Source organism: Mauremys reevesii, linkage group 2, assembly GCF_016161935.1.
Source record: "Mauremys reevesii isolate NIE-2019 linkage group 2, ASM1616193v1, whole genome shotgun sequence".
In the NCBI taxonomy this organism is placed as follows: domain Eukaryota; kingdom Metazoa; phylum Chordata; order Testudines; family Geoemydidae; genus Mauremys; species Mauremys reevesii.
Window position 1 is genome coordinate 140,421,871 of NC_052624.1, and position 26,233 is coordinate 140,448,103.

Consider the following 26,233-nt stretch of genomic DNA (forward strand, 5'->3'; position numbering starts at 1 on the left):
CCTAGTTAATATGGAGATCTAATCCAACTTTCCAGTGAGAGCAAGTGAGGAAATGGCTGAATTCCCATGACTATAAGGTAAGATCTCGTGACAATGTGGCACACCAATGCTTGATTTTGCAGGCAGTGTGCTAAGAATGGAGTTAATCAGCCTTGTAATAATGAATTACGAGCAAAATGTATGCAGACAGTACACAATAATAGCTAGAATGTTTAAAGTGAACTGGTGTTGATAGATGTCTAAGCAAAGGATAAATTTCCCACTCATCTATAGGGAGCTCCAAAAACGTTACTAGCCTATACAAACTCCTGCAGTGTTACAGTTCTTGAACTGCTACCAAAAAAAAAGCCTCAACCAACCAACCAAAAAAACCTGGCAACACTGGCTGATCTGGCCTTCAGGGACTCAAGAGCTTCACTGCTGTTTTCGATCACTTCATTAGCTTTGTACTTTTTTGATGACCATCATCATCTTTCTGATAGCATTCTTTGCTTTATTGTGGGTATCTACCTATGCCAAAGGCTTGGTATGTCTACTCCTCCTTGTTAAAATGTGAAGTCTCCCCATACTTCACACACATGGAACATCCTCTCTGACAAATGACTGTCTGTGCTATGCTGGGTATCGGTGTCTGCAAAAACCCTTGACATTCCCTTGGGTCACCTTAGTTTATAGCTTTTAGTGCTCTTGTAATATATCCTGTGGCATGTACAAGTGTCCTGTCATTAACGTTGTTGGCTAATTAAACTTTTGCTTTCTTGTTACTGTGAGAATTTTTAAAAAGGGAAATACAGCTTTGAAGTGCAGGGAAGTACTCAGGGCCGGCTCCAGGCACCAGCTGACCAAGCACGTGCTTGGGGCGGCACCTTGGGGCAGGGCGGCGCTTGGAGGGTTTTTTTGTTTATTGTTTTGGTTCCTCAGGGCAGTGCTGGAGGGTTTTTTTTTGTTTCTGCAGCCCGGCGCTCGGAGGGTGGGGTGGGGCTTTGGGCAGGGCGGCGCTTGGGCGAGGCGGGATGCTCGGGGGGGCGGGACTTCAGGAGGGCGCTCAGGAGGACAGGGGCTTGGCGTGGTGCTGGGGGGTAGGGGCTTGGTGCGGCGCCCGGAGGAGTGGAGGCGGGGGCTTGGGTGTCACTCGTAGGGGGCGCGAGGGCTTGGCGCACGCTCGTAGGGGCGGGGGCTTAGAGCAGTGCAGAACTCGTAGGAGGAGCAGGGGCTTGGCACAGCGCTTGTAGGGGGGGCGGGGGCTTAGAGAAGGACGGCGCTCGGGGGGGCGGGGGCTTGGTGCGGCGCAGCGCAGCGCTCGGGTGGCATAATGCTCGGGGGGGTGGGGTTTCAGGCAGCGTGACACTCGGGGGGCGGAGCTTCAGGTGGCGTGACACTCGGGGGCAGGGCTTCGGGCGGAGTGGCGCTCTTCTTTTTTGCTTGGGGCGGCAAAAAAGTTAGAGATGGCCCTGGAAGTACTGTATTCACCAAATCGCCTTACAGTAACCATATGAGCTGTGCTGGTGAAATAATGTCTGATTTGGTAGTTCAAAATTTCTGGTTGTTTTATAATCACTTTGTAAGCATCCATTTTTCATATATGGTCTGGTTTCATATGCTCAGTGGTATGTTATGGCTTACTGGAAGAAGGTTGAGATACCCTGGGAGCTCAGATGCAAATTCCATAGGTCTGACTCAATATTCATCATAGAATATCAGCGTTGGAAGGGACCTCAGGAGGTCATCTAGTCTAACCCCCTGCTCAATTCAGGACCAATCCCCAGACAGATTTTTGCCCCAGATCCCTAAACAGCCCCCTCAAGGATTAAACTCACAATTCTGGGTTTAGCAGACTATATAAATTTGATTACCTTGTAAAGTATTTTCCATCCTGATTTTACAGAGATAATTTTTACCTTTCTTTCTTTAATTAAAAGCTTTCTTTTTAAGAACCTGATTGATTTTTTCCTTGTGTTAAGATCCAACGGGATTGGATCTGGACTCACCAGGAATTGGTGGGGGAAGGGAGGAGGAATGGTTAAATTCTCCTTGTGTTAAGATCTAAGGGGTTGGATCAGTGTTCACCAGGAACTTGGTGAAAAAACCTCTCAAGGCTGCCTAGGGAGGGGAAGGTTTTGGGGGGGGGGCAGAAAGTGAATCAGACACTGAAATTTCTGGATGGTGGCAGTGTTACCGGATCTAAGCTTGTAATTAAGCTTAAAAGTGTCCATGCAGGTCCCCACATCTGTACCCTAAAGTTCAGAGTGGGGGAGGAACCTTGACAGTTCCGTTCTGGTAAGATGAGGGTGATGTCTTGATATCATGGGGAAATATTTTCTCTTCCCACACTGGGGTGCAGTATTCTGTGCAGTAGTTACCTGCTACCCACAGGCATTGGCTCTTTCTATTACTGAACTTGTTTGTTTCTGCTGTAGTTTGTGAAGCCCTTTGGGATGAAATAAGCCATATAAATCTAAAAATATATATATGTAGTGGTGTTGTATCTGTGTTGGTCCCAGGATATTAGAGAGACAAGGTGGGTGAGATAATATTTTTTTATTGAGTCAACTTCTGTTGATGAGAGAGGCAAGCTTGGGAGCTTATACAGAATGCTTTTTCATCTCTGGGAAATGTACTCAGGGTGTCACGGCTAAATACAAGGTGGAACAGATTGTTTAGCAGAAATAGTTAACACATTTCAAGAGCCCATTGTAGGTGAAGTGGCCCATTAGCATCCCTCCAGTTATAGGAGGGAAAGGAAGGAGGGGGAGCAGCTGGGGCATGGTGGTGGTATTAGAACAAGTTTGCTAAAGACAAGGACACACTCACTCAAATCAACACTAGATCCTGCTAGAACAACAGATGCAAAACCTGCAGACATATCTCCACTGTTATGATGATCAGCACTCCCACACCTTTCAAGAAGCATGGGTCCTACACATGCCTATTACATGTGATGTACCTCATCCAGTGCACTAAATGCCCCAGTAACAACTATGTTGGTGAAACCAAACAGTCACTACACTCTTGAAAGCTCAGATAGAAAAAAAAATCCTCTCACCAGTGGACAAATGCTTCAGTCATCATTGTATCTGATCTCTCAATCCACATACTGCACAACATCTTCAAAAGATGAGCCTGAGAGCTTAAATTCATAACTGCTAGACACTAAATATCGTGGACTGAATAGAGACACTGAATTGATGCTTATTACAATTGATACACCATCAACACCACCCCCATGCCCCAACTGCTTTTTTCCCTCCTCCCTTCCTTTCCTCCCAGGACTGGAGATGTGTTTTATGGACCATTTCATCTTGAATCTGCCCTCTGGTGTCCATGCCTTGTCGTGGCAGGACAGCTTGCATGCTCTAACAATCCCCAGAGTCTGTGTTGGTGGGGGCTTTTTGCTCCTGGTAGGTTCAACCATGCTGGATTGTTCTGTGGGGAAAGGGCTAGAAAAAAAAAAGACACCTTGGTCCTCCAGGTTGGGGGTTAGGCACAGGGCTAACAACCCTGTCCCGTAAAAAACAAAATATGTTACGGGAACAGCAATGGAGAAATCCACCATTACTGTGTGTGATGGCCTTCAGGAGTCAATGACCCATATTACTACCAGTGGTGAAAGCCGAAAGGAAGCCACTGGCATGAAGACTGAAGTGCTCAACACCAAGACAAAAAACAAACTTGTTTTTTGTAATGTACGAACAATGTACGAAACAGGGATGCTAGCTCAGGTCACAGCAGAGATGAGACACTACAGCTTACATATACTGGGTGTCAGCGAGAGCAGATGGATGAGATCAGGAAGATTAACAGCCTTGGGAGAAACTTTGCTGTATTCTGGATGGGATGATGTTCAACACCATGAGGGTTTTGCCAATATTTTGAAGAAAGGAGTGGAGCATTCCCTACTCGACTAAAAGTCCATCAGCAGAAGACTTATGAGAGCCAGAATGAAAGGAAAACATAATAATATCACACTGATTCAGTGCTATGCTCCGACAAATGGCAGTGATGGAGAAGTAAAGGACAAATTCTACCTTACATTACAGGCAGAGTTAGAGACACTACCATACCATGACCTAACTATTGTCATGGGAGGCCTGAATGACAAGGTCGGTAAGGATAACACAAACAAAGACAGAGCAATGGGAAGATATGGGCGGAGTATCATGAATGAAAAAAAGAGAGAGGCTTGTTCATTTCTGTAATATGAATGACCTAATCATTGGCGGAACCCTATTTTAACATCATGAAATTCACAAACTGACACAGTGTTCTCCAAATCATCGACATAAAAACCCAAAACCAAACTCAAGATTTATCAGAGCTTTAATGTACTTTGAACATTATTTTATCATGCACAATGCTGGGGAAGGAGAAAGTATGACATTCCATAAAACCTGCCTCAGAAAAATCCTCCGTATCTTTTGGCCGACACAAGGAGCATAGTGTGTACGTGTAAAACCGATTCAGTCACTGCGGTGGATGTACAACGATGTTACTTAGGTCGCCTTAATTTTGTAGTGTATACTTGCCCTCAATACATTTCCCAGACCTGAAGAAGATCTCTGTGTAAGTTTGAAAGCTTGTCTCTCTCACCAACAGCAGTTGGTCCAATAAAACATATTAGCTTGCCCACCTTATTTCTCTATAAAATGATAGTCACTGTCTATGAAACAAAGATACATTTATGTGCATAAAAATGAGTAATTATATGTCTAACTACTAATATTTGTGAATCGTTTGAAAAACAGATTGATTAGGATGTTGTTTTTAAGCCATAAGGAATTCTCCCCCTACACACACTTTTTACCTTCATTGCTTTCATTTTCCTTGGAGCTATTCCTATACCAACCACATAGTGGTGCTAAATGCCAGTAGGAGCCTCTGACTTGCAGAATGTAACAATCTGTTTCTTGTTTATAGAGTGATCATTATAATAACTAAGCTTATACACCAGATCTTACCTTGAAACTAAATGGTCAGCAACTCCATTCTGAAATTTAAGATGTGCACCTATTCAACATGAAAAGCACTGGCGTACAAAATCCATCTAGTGCCAGAGAAGCACAAAACTCCCTCTCCTTGTCAATTCACTTGGAATACAGAAGAGAAAAACCTGGCATGTCATTTCTGCCAGCAAATATAGCTTTTTATCCAAACAAATTTACAAAGACATGTTCAGCATGACATGTTTCGTTTTCATATAGAAATTGAACCACTCAAAAGAAAAAGCTTTATGTGGTGAATAAGAGGTTCTACCATTGGGAACTTTTCATGGCAAATAAAAGCAAGCTTTACAAGTAGCTTGACTTTGTTTTGATACAGCTCAGCGCTGAGCTACAGCAGTGGTCCAGAGATGTTAATAGTCTGTGATACCGGAAGCAGAGAGGGGAAAGCAAACTGGCTTTGCAAGCAGACAATAACTGTTTGGTTAAATGGTGGTACTGAGAAAATTGTGATTTTTAGTCAAATAGTTAATGGAGTCTTAAAGATGAACCTTTACATTAATAGGTCCAAATTTAGCAAAGTACTTAAGCATATGCCTAACTAAGCATTTTAAATAGTCCTGTTGAGTCTAAGAATGTACTCTGAACAGTTTTTATGTTGAACTTCACAACAACTAGGCCCGTGTGAGTAGTACCATTGACTATATGTGTATTGAGCGTAACCCACATTGTAGCAGATCTCTAAGGGAGTTGTGAATGCTCAGCACCTCTGAAAATCATGACCTAGATCAGAATCCAGCAAAACAGTTGAAATTATGCTTAATTTTAAGCATGCAGGTATTCCATGGAAGTCCACTAAATAAGTGTCTTGATTTAAAATACATAAATAAATAAAGTTCATGAATAATTTTAGAGGCTATGTGATGGTCCTTTTAAAAATATGTTCCTTAGTGTAAAGACTAACAAGTATGAAAGGCTAGTGTGTTTGCCAGGGATTTCATTGTGCATAAAACAATACAGTAACTACTAGTATCCTAGAGAGAGGCAATGCAGGTTTGTTGCTTGGCTTGTATTGAGCATGCTCAGTAACATCTGCTGCAGCTGCTTCCTCTTTCTCTCCCCTCGCCCACTATCAGCAGGTAAGAGTCTGCATAAAAAATGCAGCTGAAGAGCCTAATTGCTGTATTTTATAGGAACAATGCGAAGCCAAACTTCAACATGGAATATATTGGCACCCTTTTACTGGGACAATATTCCCGTTAAAATACTCATTCCTGAACCTAAATAGAGGGTGTATCTCACTGCCTGGTCACACCATGTGTGTGCACTTATTATAACAGACAACTAAGTGAGCAGGAGGTTTTCTGCACCTCTGAAAATCATGTTGCTTTTATTTATGACTCCCTCTAGTAAAGCACCTAAATCGGTGCACAACTTTAAGCTTGTGAATCTTTAAGCACCCAAGCCATTGAAGTCGGAAGGGATAAATCAATGGGAATGTTACTCGAGCAAAATCATTCAAAGGGCAAAATGCAGGATCAAGGCCTATGTAAAGGCATCCTTCAGTGGAGGGCCCTGCACTCTGGAATTATTTCTTTTGCATTACTTCATACTACAAAGCAAGAATTCTTGACCTTCAAAGCCTTGCTCTAACTGCAGGCTTTTTCTGGTGGCAAAGATTGAGAGGGGATTATGGGTGGGGTTTTTTAGTTTGTTTATTTTTTTCCTATTCAGTGCCTGAGTTCTGTTGCTTGCATTAGGTAAGGGTTGATTGGCCAATATATTACAGTGGGGATGTTTTTATTGTTGTAAATGCATTCAGAAGATAACAGGTAAAGGTTGACAATGCAAAAGCTAAAATAAGTAAATACAGCAAAAATAGTGTTAAGACCCCAAAATAATCAGACTGAGGATTAACCTATGTCCATGAGTTTTTATGAGTGGCTCAGTGAGATATTAACCTCTTCCTCACAAGCCAAAAAGTGGGGTCTGTGGGAAATTTTTTGTTTTTAAAATTTGTCTTTGTTTCATATTAGAATTAATCTGTTTTTTTTAAAAAATCCTGTGAACCAGAAATCCCCCCAACACACAATTCTGTTTTGGAAACACCAACAGATGGTGTTTCTGAAATGAAATCTGCTCCCTGGGAACCTGAGAATGGCTGAATGAAATTGACATTCTTGTTAATTTCAGGGCTACCCCAGAACCCTAGCCTCTAGGCTCTAACAACCCTGAGAGCTTTAGCTAGAACTAGGGTTCTCAGGGCTTTCAGGCTCCCTGCTGTGGAGCTGGAAGCCAACCCCTAGCAAGAGATTGGGCTCCTATGACTTTCAGACGTGATGGTAGAGACATGGCAGGCTTCTCTGTTCCAGGGCAGGGGGAATGTGAGGGGGCTGAGTGGCCTGGCTCTTTGCCTTTGCAGTCTTCCAGGAAAGATTTTGTCAATTTCACTGCAAAAGTGAAATTCACAATAGCCATACAGAAGGGCAGTCAGGGAGCCATCCTTCTTGACCTCCCCCCCAAAAAAACCAAAACAAAACAGAAAAATGAATTGTTTAGTCAAACTGAAATTCTCTCACATTAAAAATTAGTTTTGTGAAAAGGGGACATTTTTCATCAGAAAATCATTGCAACAGAAAATATGTTGACCACCTCTACATGGAAGCCACGTAAGACGTTATCTACACTGGTCTTTTTTTTTGCACTAGTGTAGTTGCATCAGTGCAAACCCATGTACGCATGTGGTGCTCCAGTGTGGGAAAATTTTTCAAATAGTGCAGCCTATCCCTTCTTCAAATTTTTTTGCACAAGTGCAGTGTGTATACACTGCGGGGCAGCTGCATTGCTGAAGCTACACCGTTGTGCAAACCTCTCTCCCTCCCCTCACACACAGCATAATAGAGGCTTAAGAGAAAACCCAGGGCCAGGGAGAATTTAATCTTAACTAAAGCCTACTATGCCTGCTCAGATTTGTTTTTCCAATCAATCATTTATACTCATTATTGGTTCAAACTTGGCATCTGGTGTCCCTCACTGTGTTTTTACAAGTGTGACAGTTCAAAATGTAGCTGTTTTTGAGGTATCTGCTCAGGCAAATGGGTAATCAGAATTTTCCTAAAGTGAGAGACGTAATTTTTCCAATAATTCATAAGTTAAAAATGACAAAAGAGATTATATCCAAACTTTTGCACATGAAGAAGGAAAAAAAAGGCTGTCCTGGAAATGATGAGGTATGGAAATGAAAGCTTGAAGTCAGGTATTGGGTGATAAACTGCAGGTGACCTTGTCCTTTGATTAAAGGTCAACAAAAGATTATAACGGAAGAGAGACCAGCAGGGAGCAAACCGCCATGGTTGAAGTACCTGGAAGGAACCTCTCCGCATCAGGTAGGTGGAAGATCTACTTGGAGAAACATGTGGCATAGGCAGGGGTAGAAACCTTACTGGGAAGAGGCTATAAAACTCATCTTGAATAAATTAATAAAATAAAACAATGTCAAAATCTTAGTAAAATGTTATGATTGACCTGGAATTACATATTTTCCAAAATTTCATAGTGTGGGAAATTTTGGCTTTTTGTTCTGAATTAGAACATTTTTTAAAATGTCCAAATATCCTGAAGTATGGAAATGTTGGTTCCTGACCAGCTCTAATAATTAGTACATAAATAAAACTGATGTGCCATAGGTCATTGTTGATTGTGTGTGACACAAGAGGTGAAATTCTGGCTCCACTGATGTCCATGAGATCTTTGCCATGGATTTCAATGGTACTAAGATTTCACCCTATATGACACATATCATGTTCAGTTGTATGACTCATTTTCAAATTTCAGCCACTAGATTTGTAGTAAATGAATACCTTTTTCAGTTTGATGACCCCTTCCTGGGTGTTCTCATCTGTAGTGATGTCAAATAAATTCCCTCCATCTCCTGGGACAATGTTGTATTCAATTTCTGCATTTTTCCCAAAGTCAGGATCCACAGCTCTGATTCTTCCAATGGCTGAACCAACAAGTGAGGACTCGGGTACTTTCAAATGGAAGATACCTGAGAGAAAGTGTTAAACAATATTTTTTGGGAGTTAACACAATACACTTGATCAGGAAAAAGCATCCTGAATCAAACTAAACCAGCCTTTGTAAAGATGATGTGCTCACAGCAAGATCAGGTTAGAAAAAGACATGTCATGTGACAAGTTAAACATGGTACAGTTAAATTCCCAGAGCCCCCAAATATGGGTTTACAAACCCTGGAGAGCTTAATTGTATGTTTTAAAAATCTGTCTATTGTGGCAAATTGCTGGCACTATTATGACGGATCTCACACTCTCTTCTTTGTGGGGGGTTCAGAGCACCATTTCTTGCCCCTAAATTGGAATATTAATTGCCCCACTAGTGTCCTAGAGGGGGGGAGTGGAGAGGCAGGGACCTGGGCCCGCCCTCTACTCCAGGTCCCAGCCCAGGGGCCCTGAGGATAATGGTGAACAACTTGAACTGACGGTTCCTTCCCCTGGGCTACTTCCCTCTCCTGCTCTTCAGCTTGTGGGGGGCTTCCTGCCCTCCCTCTGCACAAGCCAGGTGCCCCTTACCTAGGGTCTAGGACTTCTTAGCCCACCGCAGCACTTCTCCAAACTGTCCTCTGCTTCAACACCAAATCTTTCTGCTCCAACTCCTCCAAACTGTTCTCTGCTCCAACACCCATCCTTTCTGCTCCTACTCCCACACCGTCTGATTGAAGCATGGGTTTTTATCATGTGAGTGACTGCAGGTGCTCTAATTGGCGTCAGGTGCTCTAGCTAATCTATAGCAAACTATGAGCATTACTACATAGTCTATTGAAGATGTTTTAATTAATGTAAGCCCTGTGGCCTGAAGACTTAGACTGAAAGGAGGTCACTACAATCGTCTGTTAGTGAAATGGGAGTGTCCCAGAGGTGCTTAAGAGCTGGGACTCCACTGGCAAGGGATTTGGAGAGCTGGCATCTGTTGGAGAGCAAAGAGAGTAGACGGAAAGGGCTAGGCCTCATTTTACATTTCCTTTTTGTGATGGTTTGGCACATTGTGGTTAAAATTCAGTTATATTTTGAGTATGGGGGACAACAAAATGGAATTAACATTCTTGGGAAATGCAAGGCCAAAACACTGATATTAAATATGCCTGGGCTTACCCTAACTGACACTGCTGTCAGGCACTATTGGGTCAGGGAACCTGGACAAAGCAGAGGAAGAGAGGGAGAGGGAGAGGAAAAAGAAAAAGACTGTTTTCCGCTACTGGGAGACCCTGTCTAGTGGTAAGGGCTCTGTCAAGGTCCTTGATATCAATGATCCCTCTCTAAGAGCTGAGCCATGCCTGCTGTATTGTGGAGTGTGCAGACTGGTGGAAACTTCAAGGCAGTAGCGGCAGGTTGGTGGCAACAGATGGTATAGGGCAGCAGTGGCAGTAGCTGCAAGGTGGTGGATGGTGCCAAGTGGCAGCAGCAGTTGTTCTATGGTGACAGATGGCTCAGAGTGGTGGTGGCACCTTCGAGGGATGGACAGCATGGAGCAGCAGCAGCGATAAGCAGCTTGGTCTGAAACCTCAGAAAAAGCAGTAACCTACCCAAGTGATTCTGGGGTGGGCCTCCCTACCTAGCAATTAAAATAGAAATCATCCCCAGCTGAGTTACTTAGTTGCGCCTCTAACCAGCCCCACAGCACTGACCAACTAGAATCCTTGAACTTCTCCAATACAGGGCAGCTAACCATGAGTGGGAGCTGGGGAGCAGTTCCAGCACATGTATGACATCTAAAAGACATCAGCCACTCTCAATGGCCAAAGGAAGACTAAGGTCGGGATTAGTGTTCAGACACTTTAGAAAATGGAACCTGGAGCTGTTTACTTCTGCCAACACCTGAAAAATATTTAACATAATGTTGCAACAGCTAAAGTTTGTTTTGTTTGGAAAACTGGATAGAGTTTATCCATCCATTTCACAGTGATGGCTAATGAAAAAATATAACTGCAGTAAGATTTGACCCTGTCACTTTAAATACCAGTGGAGTACCATATCCAGTAAATAGGACAGCAGATTTGTTACAGTGGGGAAAAAAGGTCAGATAGTGTGATTTATTTTTTTCTATTTCTCCATGACATTTTTCTCTGTCCCTGACTCACCCCATAGCAACATATGCTTTTTGGCCCCTGTCCCATGGCGCTCAGCCTAGCTTTCCACTCTGGGCATTATGACCTGGTGCACCAGGTCATACCACCACTCAGGTTTGGCCTGGCCTCTCTTTGTCATGACAGGGAGACAGATCAAACCTGAGACCGCACACCTGTTAGATTCAATGTCTGGAGCAAAGATCTGGGCCCAACCCCACAGGAGATAAGAGTGACTCCAGCTGTTCCCTACCATCATGTTCAGGCTGGGATTAGGGTTGTGGTCCCAGTAACAGAGAGTGCTGAGTATAATGGTTGTTGCCTCCAGGGTGAGATGAGGAGGACATTCTTTATTAAAATCAGGCAGCTGTTCTAGCACATGTATGACTCTTACTAAATTTACTGTTAGTGCTCTGGGATTTTTGATAAAATTCAACCCTACCAATAAGTTATGCAATTTCTAGAGCAAAACACGTAAAGTTTTCAGGTATTAACATATTAGCCACCAGAGGGTGTTCTTACTAAAATTTTAAGGCCAGACTTCTAAAGCTCCAATTGTACACACCAGGGCTTTTAATGTTCTTTTTCATTTGAAAAACCAGACAACCATGAATCGAACTTCAATATTCATTCATAATTGCACCCACTTGTGTATGCCTATGCAAATTTTGCTCTCACATAAAAAGGTGGCTTGGAACTGAGGCCAAAAATCATAATTAATATAACTTTCATAAAAGGGCTTCTGAATGCATTAATTCCACTCTAACAAATGGCTTCCCTTGAAAGCAATGGGAGTTTGGACATTGACTTCAACAGAAGTAGGCCAGTAATCAGGACAATGAGGCTTACCTTGAGGCATTACTGCTTGACTGAAGAGGAAGACAAATGTCTATAACATTAAACTTTAGCTTTTCTGCATTATTATTATTATTATTATTACTGACCTTTCAACAAAACCAAAACAAGTTTTGGCTTTTGTGTTTATTACGATAGTACTTAAGTATTAAAAAGCATGAAAATGACAGCAGCCTAAGGGCCAATATAGCTATCCTAGGCACTGCACAAACACAGAGTTGTAGATGGTGCCTGCCCTGAGGAATTTACAATCTATATATACCATCCAGACCCAGAGTGGGGGACGGAGTATAACACGCAGAGTGAACTATGAGATGGTGACAAATACCATGTTAGTGAAATGATTTTTTGGTGTGGGGAGGAAAGTTAAGTTAGGAAGGAGACCAGATAAATGAAAAGAAAAGGGAAGGGAAGAAAAGGGTGAGGGAGTGGCCAGGGGAGAAGAGGGGAAGGAGTGGAGTGAAGCTCAGGTGTAGAGAGACCATTGGGGAGGGTAAGGAAGAGGGTTGGAGCAAACAGCCAATCAGCACAGGGCAGATAAAGTTCACTTAAAACTGTTGAAAGTTCTCTGAATAATGTCTAAAGGTCCCTGTTCTGGCTGCTTGTGATCCTACCAGTTGTAGTCTCAGGGTGGCTTCTCTCTGCAATTTTTCCACGGGGATTCATGGCTGAGGCATTGCTCCTAGACTGGTGGAGGGTTCCCCTGCATAGTTCTGGGTCCAGGAGAATGCTGGAGAGGCGGGGATCCTAGTGTTAATACATTTTAGTGAAGTCAAGCTCCTCTCTCTGCATTAAGAATAGGGTCTCAGAGCTCTTTTGAGTTGGTCATATATCATGATACTACAATATGTCTGCTGAAACTAATTTGCAACTTTAGGAGTTCAGTTCAGCAGGCCCATATTGGCCTGGTTCACTTTATCACTCCCCTGATGCTCAACCGAACCGGGAAGGTGCTGGACTCTAGTTGCACTGGATCACCGTCTTGCAGCGCTCTCGCTGTTTTTCCTTTGGCTTATCAATTTTTCATATATTGCTCTTTACATATGCAGATAGGTTAGACCAAACCTATAAAACTTTTAATTAAAAAAAGGAAGTGCCAACATAGGCAGCTTTGACAATATATGATAGAAACCTACAGAAGACTTCACCAAGTCAGTGGTTCAGTCACTCTTGACTGAGTGAATTCATAGCCCACCTAAAGGCAGGACAGGACAGGAGACATTCACAGTATTGAGAGAAGTTGGAGGGCTCCCTGCTTGGGGATGCAGGAGAGCCACCTCCTTGTTGGTTTTTAACTGCACAGTACATTTGGTGTCAACTTATTCAGCTTTGCAAAGTTTTGCAAAGAGAACCTCTCTCAAGGGATTCCATCAGTGCTACTAGATTAGGAACAAAGCTTTGCTCTCTTGTGAGTTAGCAACACACCAGCAATTATTCATATCTGTACTGTGGTACATGCATTATTTGCTTTCCTACTTGAGGGGGTACTGTGTAATTATGCACTGCCTGCCTTCTCCCTCCCTCTCAGGAGGCGTGGATGTGAGGACACAGTCTGGCTTCCATGATTAACAGAGAATCCCCAAGTGTAAAAAATTAGTTGGGTCAGCATCCCCATTTGGTACATTACCTGTATGGCTTTGTAGTATGCATGCACTAAGTAGTAAAAGATTGTGCAGATACTTTTTCACTATTTTTTCCCTTTTGATGTAACATGCTGAGATCTGTTTTTCAGCAGGAAAACAAAATAACGAGGCAAATAACAAGAAATGTCAAGTCAGACTAGGCTCAGCTATTTCTTAGTGGTACCTCACTGATTTAGATTAAGGAGTAAATTTTGTAAGTGGTGTACGGGAGGTACAATCACAAATCTTATTATTAGTTAATGAGATTTGAGCTCCACGTGGAAAGTTATTGCTAAAAGAAAAGAGAAACCTGACATCAACCAACAGGGTTTTATTTACTGTGCCTCCACTTAGCTTTAACTCTGTTGTTAGAGTTTTCCAAAAATATTTATGGGGAATATCACAAATTGCTCTGCCACAAGTTTAACAACCATAAAGCAAAGGAACACAAGAGACTGAATTTCCTCCCTCTTTCCCTAGTAGATAGATATATTCTTAGTGAGCCGAAAAGCACTCAGATTCATTAAGAACAAAACATTTCTTGATAAAATATTGTGCCTGGTTGTGAAGTGCATGGGACTTATATGGAGTCAAAGTAACTATACATTACTCATTTCAGATTGTTCAGGCTACATCCGTTTATTTTCAGTGACTTGACATTTTATCAGTTCCAGAAGTATAACAGCAGTAAAGCTAGGGTCATTCAGATTAATTTGAAATCGGACGCGATCTTCAACTCTATCAGAATCAGATCCCTGAAGATGTACTATGTAACCGCGCTGCCATCATGCGCCCATAATAGTACCTTCATAGCATGTGGAAGCGCTTAATGGTGATACCTTGAGAACATATTTCTAAAGTAAAAACAATGAACACAAATAATGTACATTTCTGACAAGACGGGAAAAAAAGCATCAACAGAGTATGAAAACAAACTTATGAAAACAAAACTTTTTTTTCTCAAAAATGCTTCTTTGTAAAGAAAAATGTGAATTAATATTGGATAATAAGGACTGCTTGTGAAAAAGACCAGAATGACCATTCAGGGAGAGATCTGGCCTGTCTTTAGATTATAATGTTCCACTGTAATGGATTTGCTGTGACACCTTTCTTTTGGTAAATTGTTATATTCAGTTCTGCCTGTATACAGTCCTGCATGTATTCACTGCACCACTATATTGAAATCAACCTGGATTAGCAGTCTGTTCAGCCTATTCCCTTACACTCTGGAGACCTTCTGTTGTCCTCCAGAGCCAACATGAAACATGGGACAAGCAGGACAAACAAGTTTATGCAGAAACTAGTTACACTGCAGAAGCATTTGTCACAAATGGGCAGTCTCCCAGGGCCATGGAGAACAGGGACTGACAGGAGAAACATGTTGATTTCAGAGCAATCTGTTTTCCTGTTTTCTTTTTAACAGTAGCAGTGTGGGCGAGGGAAGGTGAATGTCAGGGTCTTGTTGGGAGAGTGGCAGTGCAGAAATTCAGCACATGCCTGTTCTGTAAAGTGGCTAAACATACAGATTTAGCAAGAAATGCTTTTGTATAAGACTTGGTACATGTAATCAGAGATAGGTGCTGACTTTTGTAAAGGGCAGGTGATTATGGGGAACTACCAGAGATACAGCAGATCAATCCCTTTCTGTTCTCAATCAGCACTAGGTCAGTTTTTAGCTATTTCTTCATTTGGTCACATTTAGCCAAGTATAGCCGTGAATTGGTATGATTTAGCCACAGGACAAGTCCTGTGTAGTAAGGCCAGTGAGAGTGCAGGCTTCACCATAGCACCCTATCAACATCCCTCAACCCTAACCTGGCTGAAACTTGTAAAACTGGTGTGAGATCTATTAGATTAAATGTTGGTGGACCTTGCAAATCAAAGTTAGTGTGTCTAATCACAGAGCTATATAAACTGTCAATCTCAGCTGAGTTTGCCTGAAACTCAGCCTACACCCCACAGAAGTACGTAGCCAAAAAGCCCTCCCCAAAACCAGTGATTCTCTACTTATGATGCAAGGAGTTCAGGAATGTCTCAGGCTGCAGGCACAAAGAGAGGCAAAATGGTTTTCTACACCACAGCTGTCAAGAGCACAAATTGGCAACCTACCCAGATCTTAGTCTATGTTGTGAGTATGCAGGAGAATGGCAGATTGAGGAGGTATTTGCACTGTTCATGGAAAAAGGGGGGGTCGGGGCAATCTTGATACCACTGAAGATCTCAAGTCTAAAGACTAATGAAGAATCTCAGCTGGCCCCCAAAGACACTGACAAGGCCAAGGTGAGGGATGGGAATACAACCACCTGCTACATCCCACCCAGAAAGCTTCAAAAGCACAGGATGGGATCCCAGATATTTTTGGGAGGGGGCAAGGTTGTGTGAGTGAGGAGAGAACAGTGATGTTTGACTGAAACTCAGCCCAGGTGTGCAACACTTTTGGCTCAGTTGGGTTAAGCTTCACTTTCTGAGGCCTGAAACTAGCTGAGTTCTGATGTGTTTTGTTTTTCAACACAAATATTTTTCTATACCTGCAGTTAGTGGATGTGTGTCCATTGATTTCTAGTTTGGACTTGGATCAGAGCCTTTATGCCCAGTCAACCCTTGGTATGCCTGCCAGAAAAGTTGTCAGCTATGATAAGAACAATGACCTGAGATCACCATTTCATTTCACAAAGACCAGCAAACAGCCATTAGATGGTATCATAGCCATGTCACTAACAACAGGGGCAGGATCCACACTGTCTTTCAGTATAATGGCTATAAATCTCATTAACAAACCTCTGGGCCTCTAGTCATCCACAAAAGTGCTTTTATGTGTGTAAAATTATCCTTTCCTGCTGTTTCTTCGGCTATATTTATTTTAGCTTTTTTTTTTTAAAGTGATATCCAAAGCACTGTTTGAACACTATTAATGCATGTAATAGACAACCTAACAACAAATCATTCCTACTGTAGCTTTCTCTTTGATCCAGATCTCATTTGCTATTGTGGGAGGAAGGTTGTATGTTTGTTTGGCAGAATTTTCAATTTATTATGAACCTTGAAATGCTAATGTTCAAAAGTAACCTAATTGAAAAGAGAACCATCCTTCGAAAAATAAAATGAAAACAAATATTGTGCTTCTTGTTAGCTTAACCCACCAAGACATCTCAATTACTCAATCCACAATGGCATCAGAGATGTTTGGGCAAGTTTTTTGAGGTGATATTTGCCTGATTTAAGGAGAATCCAAGAAGAATGGTCAATGTTTGATAGTTACTTGCTTATAGTCTAATATAATTTGTTCTAGTACTGACAAATGTAAAAGGTAAAATAAAATAATTACTTGGCACTTACATAGTGGGCACAATTCACATTTTTTAATCAGTTGTGATAATATTGTTTAAGTAGCTATTCCTGGTACTTATGGGAATAGCTGCTCAATGCTATTACAATCTCCCCCTCATAGGACTTTGTCTTGCAGAGCTTTCTTGTGGGGGAGGGGGAAACCCATCAATTGCAGTTCATGAGAATTTTGCTGGAACCAGGACTACAGGATCTAGAAGTCCAATCAACTATTGGGGCTCCTTAGGTGCTGAAAAATAGACACAGGCCTATAAACCTTTCTTAACTGGTGCCTTACTGCATTTCTCCTGGGGATATTGAGGTATCTTTGAAATAAAAAAGTCAGAAGACAAAGATAAGAGTGGTATTGAGGTCACCAAACTTTTGTCAGCCTGGTTTTAGTTTTACAAAGCCAAATTTAATGTTCAGATTCAAGGCCCATTTATCTAAACTTCCATGGGGTGGGCAGACGGGAGGGGAAGGAAAGGCCTGCAGGAGGAAGGCTGAGGCCTGAAACTATGGAAATAGTCTTATCTGGCCTGCTGGTATCGTTACCTTTGTGTGAGCTATTGCTCAATGGCTTCATGGACTACCTGGAGAGGATGGGACGGGAGTGCTGTTCTGCATGGGAGCCATTACACTAATGCTATGAAAAGAGGAACGTGTGTGTATGTATATATAGTTATTTAATACCAAGAGCACCATTTACTAACACACATGAACAATACAACATATTCTCACATTAGTAAGTTCAATTAAGTTGTTGTTACGCACTGAAAATTGATTCTGAAGTACAGCTTTTAAAAGAACAGGTGAGAAGCAGTTTCCCCAAATTATTGTGGATCTGTGCTGCCTGAGAGGAGGGCAAATTAACTACTTACAACTGGACTATTGCCTTAAATGATATAGGAGAGCTGGCTGGGCATATGTGTAACTACTTGGTGTCCTGTGCAATTACCTGATTTCTACACAGGTTTTTCAGGTATGATTTTGAAAACTAATTTTTGAAAATCTAGTCAATATTTTTGCCTATAGCAAAATATTACTCTGGTAAGGTAAGCCATATGGGACAGTGGTCTAACGGACAATGGGAACTCCTGAAATCAATTCTCTGTTCTGTACTATGTGGCACAGACCACAGTTAATCACCGTGTGTCAGTTTCCTCACCTGGAAAATGGGGATAATTCAGAGGAAAAAACAATCATAATTTTAAACAAAGTTCACTACCTAACTTTGGAGTTAATAATTTGTTTATACCAAATAACATTATAGGATAAAAAAGCAAATCATTTAAAGTATGCAAATAAACAGGTAAAGGAAAAGGGATAAAAAACACATAGTCCGCATAATCTCTTAAATAAGTGTACACTAAGAACAGCAGTAATGATTACCTGATTCAGAAGGGTCATGGTAGGATAATGTTAATTAATACTTGTTTAGCACTTTGAAAGAGTCCACTGAAGTCCACAGAAAACTCTCACTGACTTCAATGGGGTTTGGATCAGTCCCTTTTTTATTTTATTTTTTTTAGTTTCTTGGCTTTTTTTCACAATCTGAAATAAAAGCCATCTAGACTAAAAAAATATGTATTTTCTTTATTAAATGGGAAAACATGTCTTCCATTGACATAGTTTACACCAGAGATTTTGAAACATAAGAACATAAGAATGGCCATACTGGGTCAGACCAAAGGTCCATCCAGCCCGGTATCCTGTCTACCGACAGTGGCCAATGCCAGGTGTCCCAGAGGGAGTGAACCTAACAAGTAATGATCAAGTGATCTCTCTCCTGCCATCCATCTCCATCCTCTGACAAACAGAAGCTAGGGACACCATGCATATGACGTTAAGCACAAATGTGAACAATATGGCAAGATTTATTTTCTGTTAATTCTAAAGATTTTAATCAAACATTTCTGTGTAAGTATTTCTATAATGTGTATAAAGCACCATAAAGATGTACGGTGCTTAATAGACACAAAAAAAGATTATGCTCAGAAGTAACCAACCTTGTTTCAAACATTTTCATGAAAAATTAAAAAAATAGCATTGTTGCTGGGGAGTCCACTATAATACCATGGGGGAAAAACACAACTTTGTGTATCCCTTCTATAGAACTTAAACAGTATGGTATATGAGACCACCAAAGTGATAAAAATATATTGGAACATGGAGTTTGTGCTGCTCTGATTAACATTTTAGTACATTGCTTCTTAACATCTTGTGGAAGCACTTTTCATACTTTCTCCATCACTACAGAACCACAAATAACAAAATTTTTATTAACCCATCATCTCTTAATATTCTTTTCCTGATATCTCACACTTGTATTGCAAATAAGAATGTTTATTATGGAACCATAACTTGCACATCCCATTACGCACAATTCTACAGTCAGTTTCTACTATGGAGAAATGTCCACTCCTTTTCAGCAAATTGTATGCACAGGGTCTGAAACAGAAAATAAGATTTAAGAAGTATCTAGATGTAATTATCCATATATATGTGATTACAAATACAAAATGTAGTTAACCTGCTTAAGTTATGACTTTTCTGTATGCAGTTTCTTTAGGCTAATTTTCTCTGCAGATTTTCACTTTAAAAGTGAGATGTAGTCAGAAAAAATAACACTAAAATTGGGATGGTGGGATTTCACATTTGTTCATTCTGACTTCCATAACAAATGTAATCAATTTACTGACAATGACAAAAAAATTTCAAACTTGTGTGCCTAAAAGGTGAGTTTCTGCAACTCCCACTGAAGCCAATGAGAGCTGTAGGGGCTCAGCCTTTTGAAAATCAAAGCACCTATTTGGATTTAATATGGATTTAAACACCTTCCTTTGAAAATATTGGCCATCACCTTTTGTATACTGTACAAACTTGCTGTGTAAGTCACTGAAAGAGAAAAAAAAGTTACCTATCTTTCTGTAACTGTTGTTCTTCAAGGAGTGTTGCAAATGTCCATTCCATTGTAGGTGTACAGTTGTTGGAGAAATGTTTCCATCAGTGGTACCCGTCAGGGCAGCTTCAATACCCTTTGCTGTTGTGTGCCATCACATGCAGGTATGAGGGGATGGAGCTGCACTCGTCAATCTTCCCTGTTCCTTCTGACCGGAAGGGAGGGATTGCAAGTCATGGATTGGACATGCGCAACACATCTCGAAGAACAACAATCAAGGAAAGGTAGGTAGCTGTTTTTTCTTCAGTGATTGAACATAATCATTCCTCTGCAGCATGGGGCATGGGTCACTTGCTGGAGGATTCTCTGCAGCTTGAGGTCTTCAAACCACAATTTGAAGACTTCAGTAAATCAGACATAGGTTAGGGGTTTGTTATAGAAGTGGATGGGTAAGATTCTGTGGCCTGCTTTGTGCAGGAGGTCAGACTAGATGATCATAATGGTCCCTTCTAAGCTTAAAGTCTATGAGTCTATGAGGTGACTCTCGAGTAGATTACCATGGAGGTGGGCTTGTATTTTATCTGAACAGTGACTGCAGAACAACACATCCAAGACTGGCAGTGTTCCTGAACTGATGGGAAATGGAATAATGAACAGCAAAAGTGTAAACTGACGACCAAGTCCAGCTTGGCAAATATCTCAAATAGGTACTTGTTTGAAGAAAGCTGCTAAACCTGCTTGTGCTCTTGTTGAATGGGCCAACACTCTAAGACAGGGATCGTCAGCCTTTGGCATGCGGCCCGTTAAGGAAATCTGCTGGCGAGCTGGGATGGTTTGTTTACCTGCAGCGTCCGCAGGTTCGGCTGATTGCAGCTCCTACTGGCTGTGGTTCACCGTTCCAGACCAATAGGGGCTGTGGGAAATAGAACCCAGCACATCCCTCAGCCCACGCAGCTCCCATTGGCCTGGAACAGTGAATCGTGGCCAGTGGGAGCCGCAATCAGCCGAACCTGTGGACGCTGCAGGTAAACACACCATCCCGGCTCGCCAGTGGATTTCCTTAATGTGCCATGTGCCAAAAGCTGCTAATCCCTGCTCTCAGAGGTGGCATGACATGAACTAACTGGTAGCTCAAATTCAAGAAGAAATCCAGGAGGAAACCCTCTGAGTAGAAACTGGTTGGCCTTTCACTCTGCCTCAACTGTGACAAATAACTGAGATGAGGGTCTAAAAAACACCTGGTCTGGTCCAAGTAGAAGACTAAATCTCTTCTCACATCCAATGAATATGTGTGAGGATTCAGGAAGAAAGCTGGCAAATACATTGCCTGGTTAATGTGGAAACTGGAAGCCACCTTTGTCAAGAATGTTGGGTGAGGGCAGAGGTAAACATTATCCTCATGGAAAACTGTAGAAGGAGGCTCTGAGACAAAATTTCTCAACTCACCCACATCCATAGAGAAGTGCAGTAGGGAGCAAGCAGCAAGAGATTCAAATGGTGATGCCATTAATGTTGTTAGTACCAGACTGAGATCACATGGGGAAACAGGTTTTGCATGTGTGGCTATAACAAATTTAACACTTTTAGAAATCTGATAGCTATGGGATTGGGAAAAAAGGGTGGAAAGCTGAAATATCTACCAAATGTACATTAATAGAACTAACTGTCAGACCTTGATGTTGATGGAAGCTTGCACTGGAGAGGCACATTTTTGTTGAAACCAAATAGAAAAAAAAGTTTCCATTTGTCCAGGAGTTAGCTGTCTCCCTACCTGGGGGAAAGGATCACTAGCCTGCCAACTACAGCAGCCATCTGGGAGTAAGAGCCTGGGACCACGATAAGATGCCTCCAAAGATGGGACTCTACAGAAAGGAAGCCACCCAGCAAACTGGAATAGAGAGGCCCAGTAGTGCTGGAACTAGGGGTGTTGCCACACACCCTGATTTGGAATAGTAATAACAAACACCAAATACATGGTTTCCATGATTAGCACCCCTACTATAAAAATGGTTCCAGCACTCATGGAGGGCCACACCTCAGACTGAAAAGACTGGTAGGGAGTAACCCAGTGCAGCAGATTCTGACTCCTTACACCCCTGGCCTTAAAGACTGAATCTTCTCAACCATGCCAGGGCTGAGAGCCAAGCCCTCTAACCACTAGGCCACCCATCCCTCCAAACCATCTATTACACTCCCTCTAGAAGGTGAGATTGGACTGACCACTGAAGAATGGTGTCATGAGAGTAGTCTCTGAAGAGGGACATGGAAGGGCATGGAAGGGAAGAGAAAAACAAATTTAGGGCATATCCCAGATCCACTGTGGTTAGGACCCATCGATCCAATGTGATGTGAGTTCAAGCACAGAGGAATTGAGATAGACAATTGGAAAACATTTGGGTAGGAACAGAGGGGTCTGTAGGAATTGGTATATTGCTTTCGACAAACATGTTTAGTTTGGGCTGCTGGTTTAGAGGAACCTTCTATTGCAGAGGAGGAGGAGATGGGAGGTGGTCACCTCCTATCATTCCTGCCCCTTTTTCTTGACAAGGTATAAGCCAAGGTATAAAGTTCTGATATCTGTGAGCCTGCTGGGGCTGGAATGGCTTCCTCTTTGTCCCTGATGTATAGATTCCAAGTGACTTCATTGTTGCCCTGGAATCTTACAGGCAAGTAGCCAATCATCCATCTTTTCCAGAAAGAAGGAGGGACCTTCAAAGGACAGATCTTGGATGGTCTGCTGTACTTCAGAAGGGAGATTGGAAGACTACAACTATGAACGTCTCCCCATAGATATGGCAGACAACGTGGATTGAACTCCTGAGTCTGCCATTTCCAAACTATCCTGGCCACTAGCTAGCCCTCTTCCACCATCACACTAAATTCCTGATAGAGACTTCCAGTAACTTGTCTTTAAACTTCATGATGTTTTTACACAAAGTGAAGTCATCACGAATAAGAGTTTGCTGTTTAGCAATTCTAAGTTGCAGCCATCCCCTTGAATAAAATTTACAACCAAACAAGTGAAGTCTATTTGACTCCTTCCCCTTCAGTGTCGATGCTTGGTACCCCTGCCTCTCCTGCTTGTTAGCTGCTGCCACCACCAAAGAGCCTGGGGGATGGTGGATGGTAGAGTAGAGGTATTCAAAACCCTTAGAAGGGACATAGTATCTCCTCTCTAACCATTTTGCTGTAGGAAGGAGGGATCTGCCAGGGTGTTTTGATCAGCTCCAGAATTGCTTCATTAATCAGAAGTGCTACACTGGAGGGCCCTGTTGAAGCTAATATGCCCACTAGCATGTGGGATTTCTTGCAGATCTCATCCACCTGAACAGGTGCGGCTCTATGTATTTTGCCACCCCAAGCACAGCAGTCAGGTGGCTTTCGGCGGCACACATGCGGGAGGTCTGCTGGTAACATGGATTCGGCGGGAGGTCTGCTGGTCCCGCAACTTCGGTGTACCTGCTGACGAATTGCCACCGAAACAATGGGACTGGCGGACCTCCTACAGACATGCTGCTGAAGGCAGCCTGACTGCTGCCCTCATGGCGACCGGCAGGCCACCTGTTGCGGCTTGCCGCCCCATTCACGCGCTTGGTGCGCTGGTGCTTGGAGTCGCCCCTGCACCTGAATGTGTAACACCGAGGCCACCCTTTTAGGCAGTTCTTGGTGAGTTCTTGTAATCCTCTGGTGGCAGTGAATCGCTCACCATCTCTCCAGTCTCATCTGGTGATAAGAATGTAGACAAACCAAGATGTTGAGGATAATGTTGTCTGTGGTGCTGATAATCTTGTTTCATCCATGAGGAAGTCAACTCAAGTGGATGAGGGGAAGTTCTAGCAGGGGGAGGGTCACTCTAAGGTGTCCACAAGGGCCATTGACATGGTGATGGTGGGCCCCATGCTTGCGCAGACCATTGCCCCTTATTTATTTATCTATCTAGTGTTTGCATATTTGCTGAGCCCAGCAATAGTGTTTTTAGTGGCCAAATGGAGCTTTGAGAGCCCACTATTGAATTTGGTTAATGGGCACTCCTCGACAATGTGTATCATTATTTGATCTGTGCCATGGGTGCTGCTTGGATTGTCTCAAAGACCCCGATGGTGCTGGTTGGCTGCACAGCGGCCTGGCCCAGTCGGGAGTCTGTTAAGAAGGGCCCACTGATGATACAGAAGGTTGAAACTGGGTGATATTGAGATCTCACTCCTGGGACTGACCCGAAGGCTGTGATGGAGGGTATGCATCCCATCTCACATGGAACACACAAGACCCCATCTCCAACTGCAAAGAAGATAACTCAGAGTATTGTGATAATAGTGGAGCAAATCCTGTGTTGACAGCAAAGAGCTGAGCCTGGGGTTGGCAGTACCAGAGATATTAACAGTGATTTGCCTCTGGATTTTACCAGCCTCTTTGATACCAGAAGTTTAGAGGGTATTGATACCATATGGTCTGAGGAGCTAGTATAGGAAACACAGTCACTGGTATTGTCTGAAACCCTTCCTGCTCCCATGAGGACCCTGGTACCGAAAAGTTGAGTAGTTCTCCAGCAGCTGCATATGCTTCCATTGTTGTCAATACCCAGAATTGGGTTCTGAGTTTGATGTTTTTACATAGGAACTTCAGGTGTCAGCCTCAATGCCCTGGCACAGGTTCCAGAGTCAAGGATTCCCCCACTTCACTTCCTAGAATTGGCATGCTCTGGTGAACATTTTTCCTCAAGAGTCTCTCCTAGAGTCTTTACCTCTAGACGGCTTTGGTACCAATGATCTTGCTAAATGGGGGACCGACTCCTTGGAAGATCCATGTCTTTTCTTCAGTACTGGAGCCATACAATGAAGTGCCAAAGGGAGTAAGCTCTGAACCTGATGGCTCTGGTGGAGGGTGGAGTGCTGCCTCCATAAGGAGATACTTAAATCTCACTGCTCTATCTTTTTTAGAGCAAGGCTTAAATCCTTTACAATTGTGACACTTGTCACTGATGTGGGACTCCCCAAACATTCTAGGCAGCTGAGTTGTGAATTCCTGACTGACATCAGCTGGCAAACAATTGGCAGGACTGAAGCCCCAGAGCGAGGCATGGCTCCAGTCCCAGTGCCAAGATTCAAATTTGGTCCAAAATCTGAAATCTAACATTCATTATACTTTATACCTAACTAGCTACTGAGAGAGCATATGATCTATATGCAAAGAGTGAGGGAAAAACTTTCAGTATCAAGATGGGAAGCGCTCCAACAACAGTCATTGATGGTAAGAAGGAACTGAGGAGTTCGGGGAAGGTGTGCAGTAGCAGAAGGCACTTGAGCCATCCCAACAGGTAGTGCTGAAGGAAAAAGTTCTCTGACAACTGTACACTCCTCAGGCACATACCTACAGTGGAATGGACATGTGCAATCACTCAAAGAACAAATAAGAATTTGCAGAGAATTCAATACAAAATGCTGAAGGGATCACTTGCAGTGTTTTTCTGCCCTCTGGTCTTCTCCTGTGGCTTTCTTTGAGAGGTAGCCTGACACAATATACTTGGAGCCAGATTTCCATAACTGCTTAGTTCTCATGTAGACAAATAAATAAGTGGCCAGATTTTCAAAACTGATCAGTAGAACTGGTTGAAAAAAACCAAAAAACCTTGCATTATGCTTTTTTCCACTGAGAAATGCCATTTTGTCAGCACCCAGAATGTTCTGAGTAAATGTATCAGTTTTAAAGAACATTTCTCAGGTCAGGTCAAGATGGGGGAAGTACTAAGAAACACCCTAGAACAGCCCAGTGGCTTGGCCAGTCAGCTGGTATGTAGGAGACCTGGGGTCAAGTTTCTATTGTTCCTGCTTCAAAGCACAGCCAATATTGCAGTGGCTAGGGGATTCACTTTGGTTTATGATATGTGTCTAACTTGGGTAGTTTTCATTCCATCTCCCTAAATACCCCAGAATAATTTCCTCATATCTCCTCACAGAAAGCAAGCTGGGTAGAATGGCTGCTATGATTCCACCCAGAGGTTGCTGAATTTCTATGAAGCACTTTTGTATATACCTTTCATCCAGAAAACAACAGATATAAGGTATGATTATTAATGAAGACAGTCTCCTGCAATGATAAAACATTTCAAAATTAACCTACACATTCTGCTGTTAATGGCCAGCCAGCACTTAAAGCTGGCGGTAGGTTAAAATAACCATATTTCATTAACTGAATAAGAATAGACTAATAACACCATCTTTACAAGATACAAATAATATTTATCTTCTAACCACTATTTGGTAAATAATTGTCATTTTTGTTCTGGGAATACAATGTGTACTGTACCACAGTACTATATTTTATCTATTGACAAATTCTCTAAATACTATAGTTATTCATTGCATAATGCCGAGAAACATTCATTTTTTTGTTTACCGGCTTTAATGTTGTTGATGGCTCAATCTATCTTGTTTGAGTATTGTAACAGAGGCTTTTA

The 26,233-nt window shown here is 42.4% G+C and overlaps 1 protein-coding gene across 4 annotated transcripts in view; it reads right to left on the reverse strand.

Annotated features, from left to right (window-relative positions):
* Positions 1 to 26,233, reverse strand: part of CDH12 (cadherin 12) — a 693,631-nt gene that overhangs the window by 48,327 nt on the left and 619,071 nt on the right. The window contains exons 1-2 of one of the 4 annotated variants that reach the window (XM_039525374.1): positions 12,546 to 12,641; positions 8,798 to 8,985 (exon numbers count right to left, since the gene is read on the reverse strand). In XM_039525374.1, coding sequence (XP_039381308.1) covers positions 8,798 to 8,985; positions 12,546 to 12,597 — 240 coding nt within the window. In that variant the 5' untranslated portion in view covers positions 12,598 to 12,641. Of the gene's footprint in view, positions 1 to 4,955; positions 5,025 to 8,797; positions 8,986 to 11,091; positions 11,130 to 12,545; positions 12,642 to 26,233 lie in introns of those variants that run through there. The other 3 variants (XM_039525375.1, XM_039525377.1, XM_039525376.1) reach the window with 3 other exon arrangements.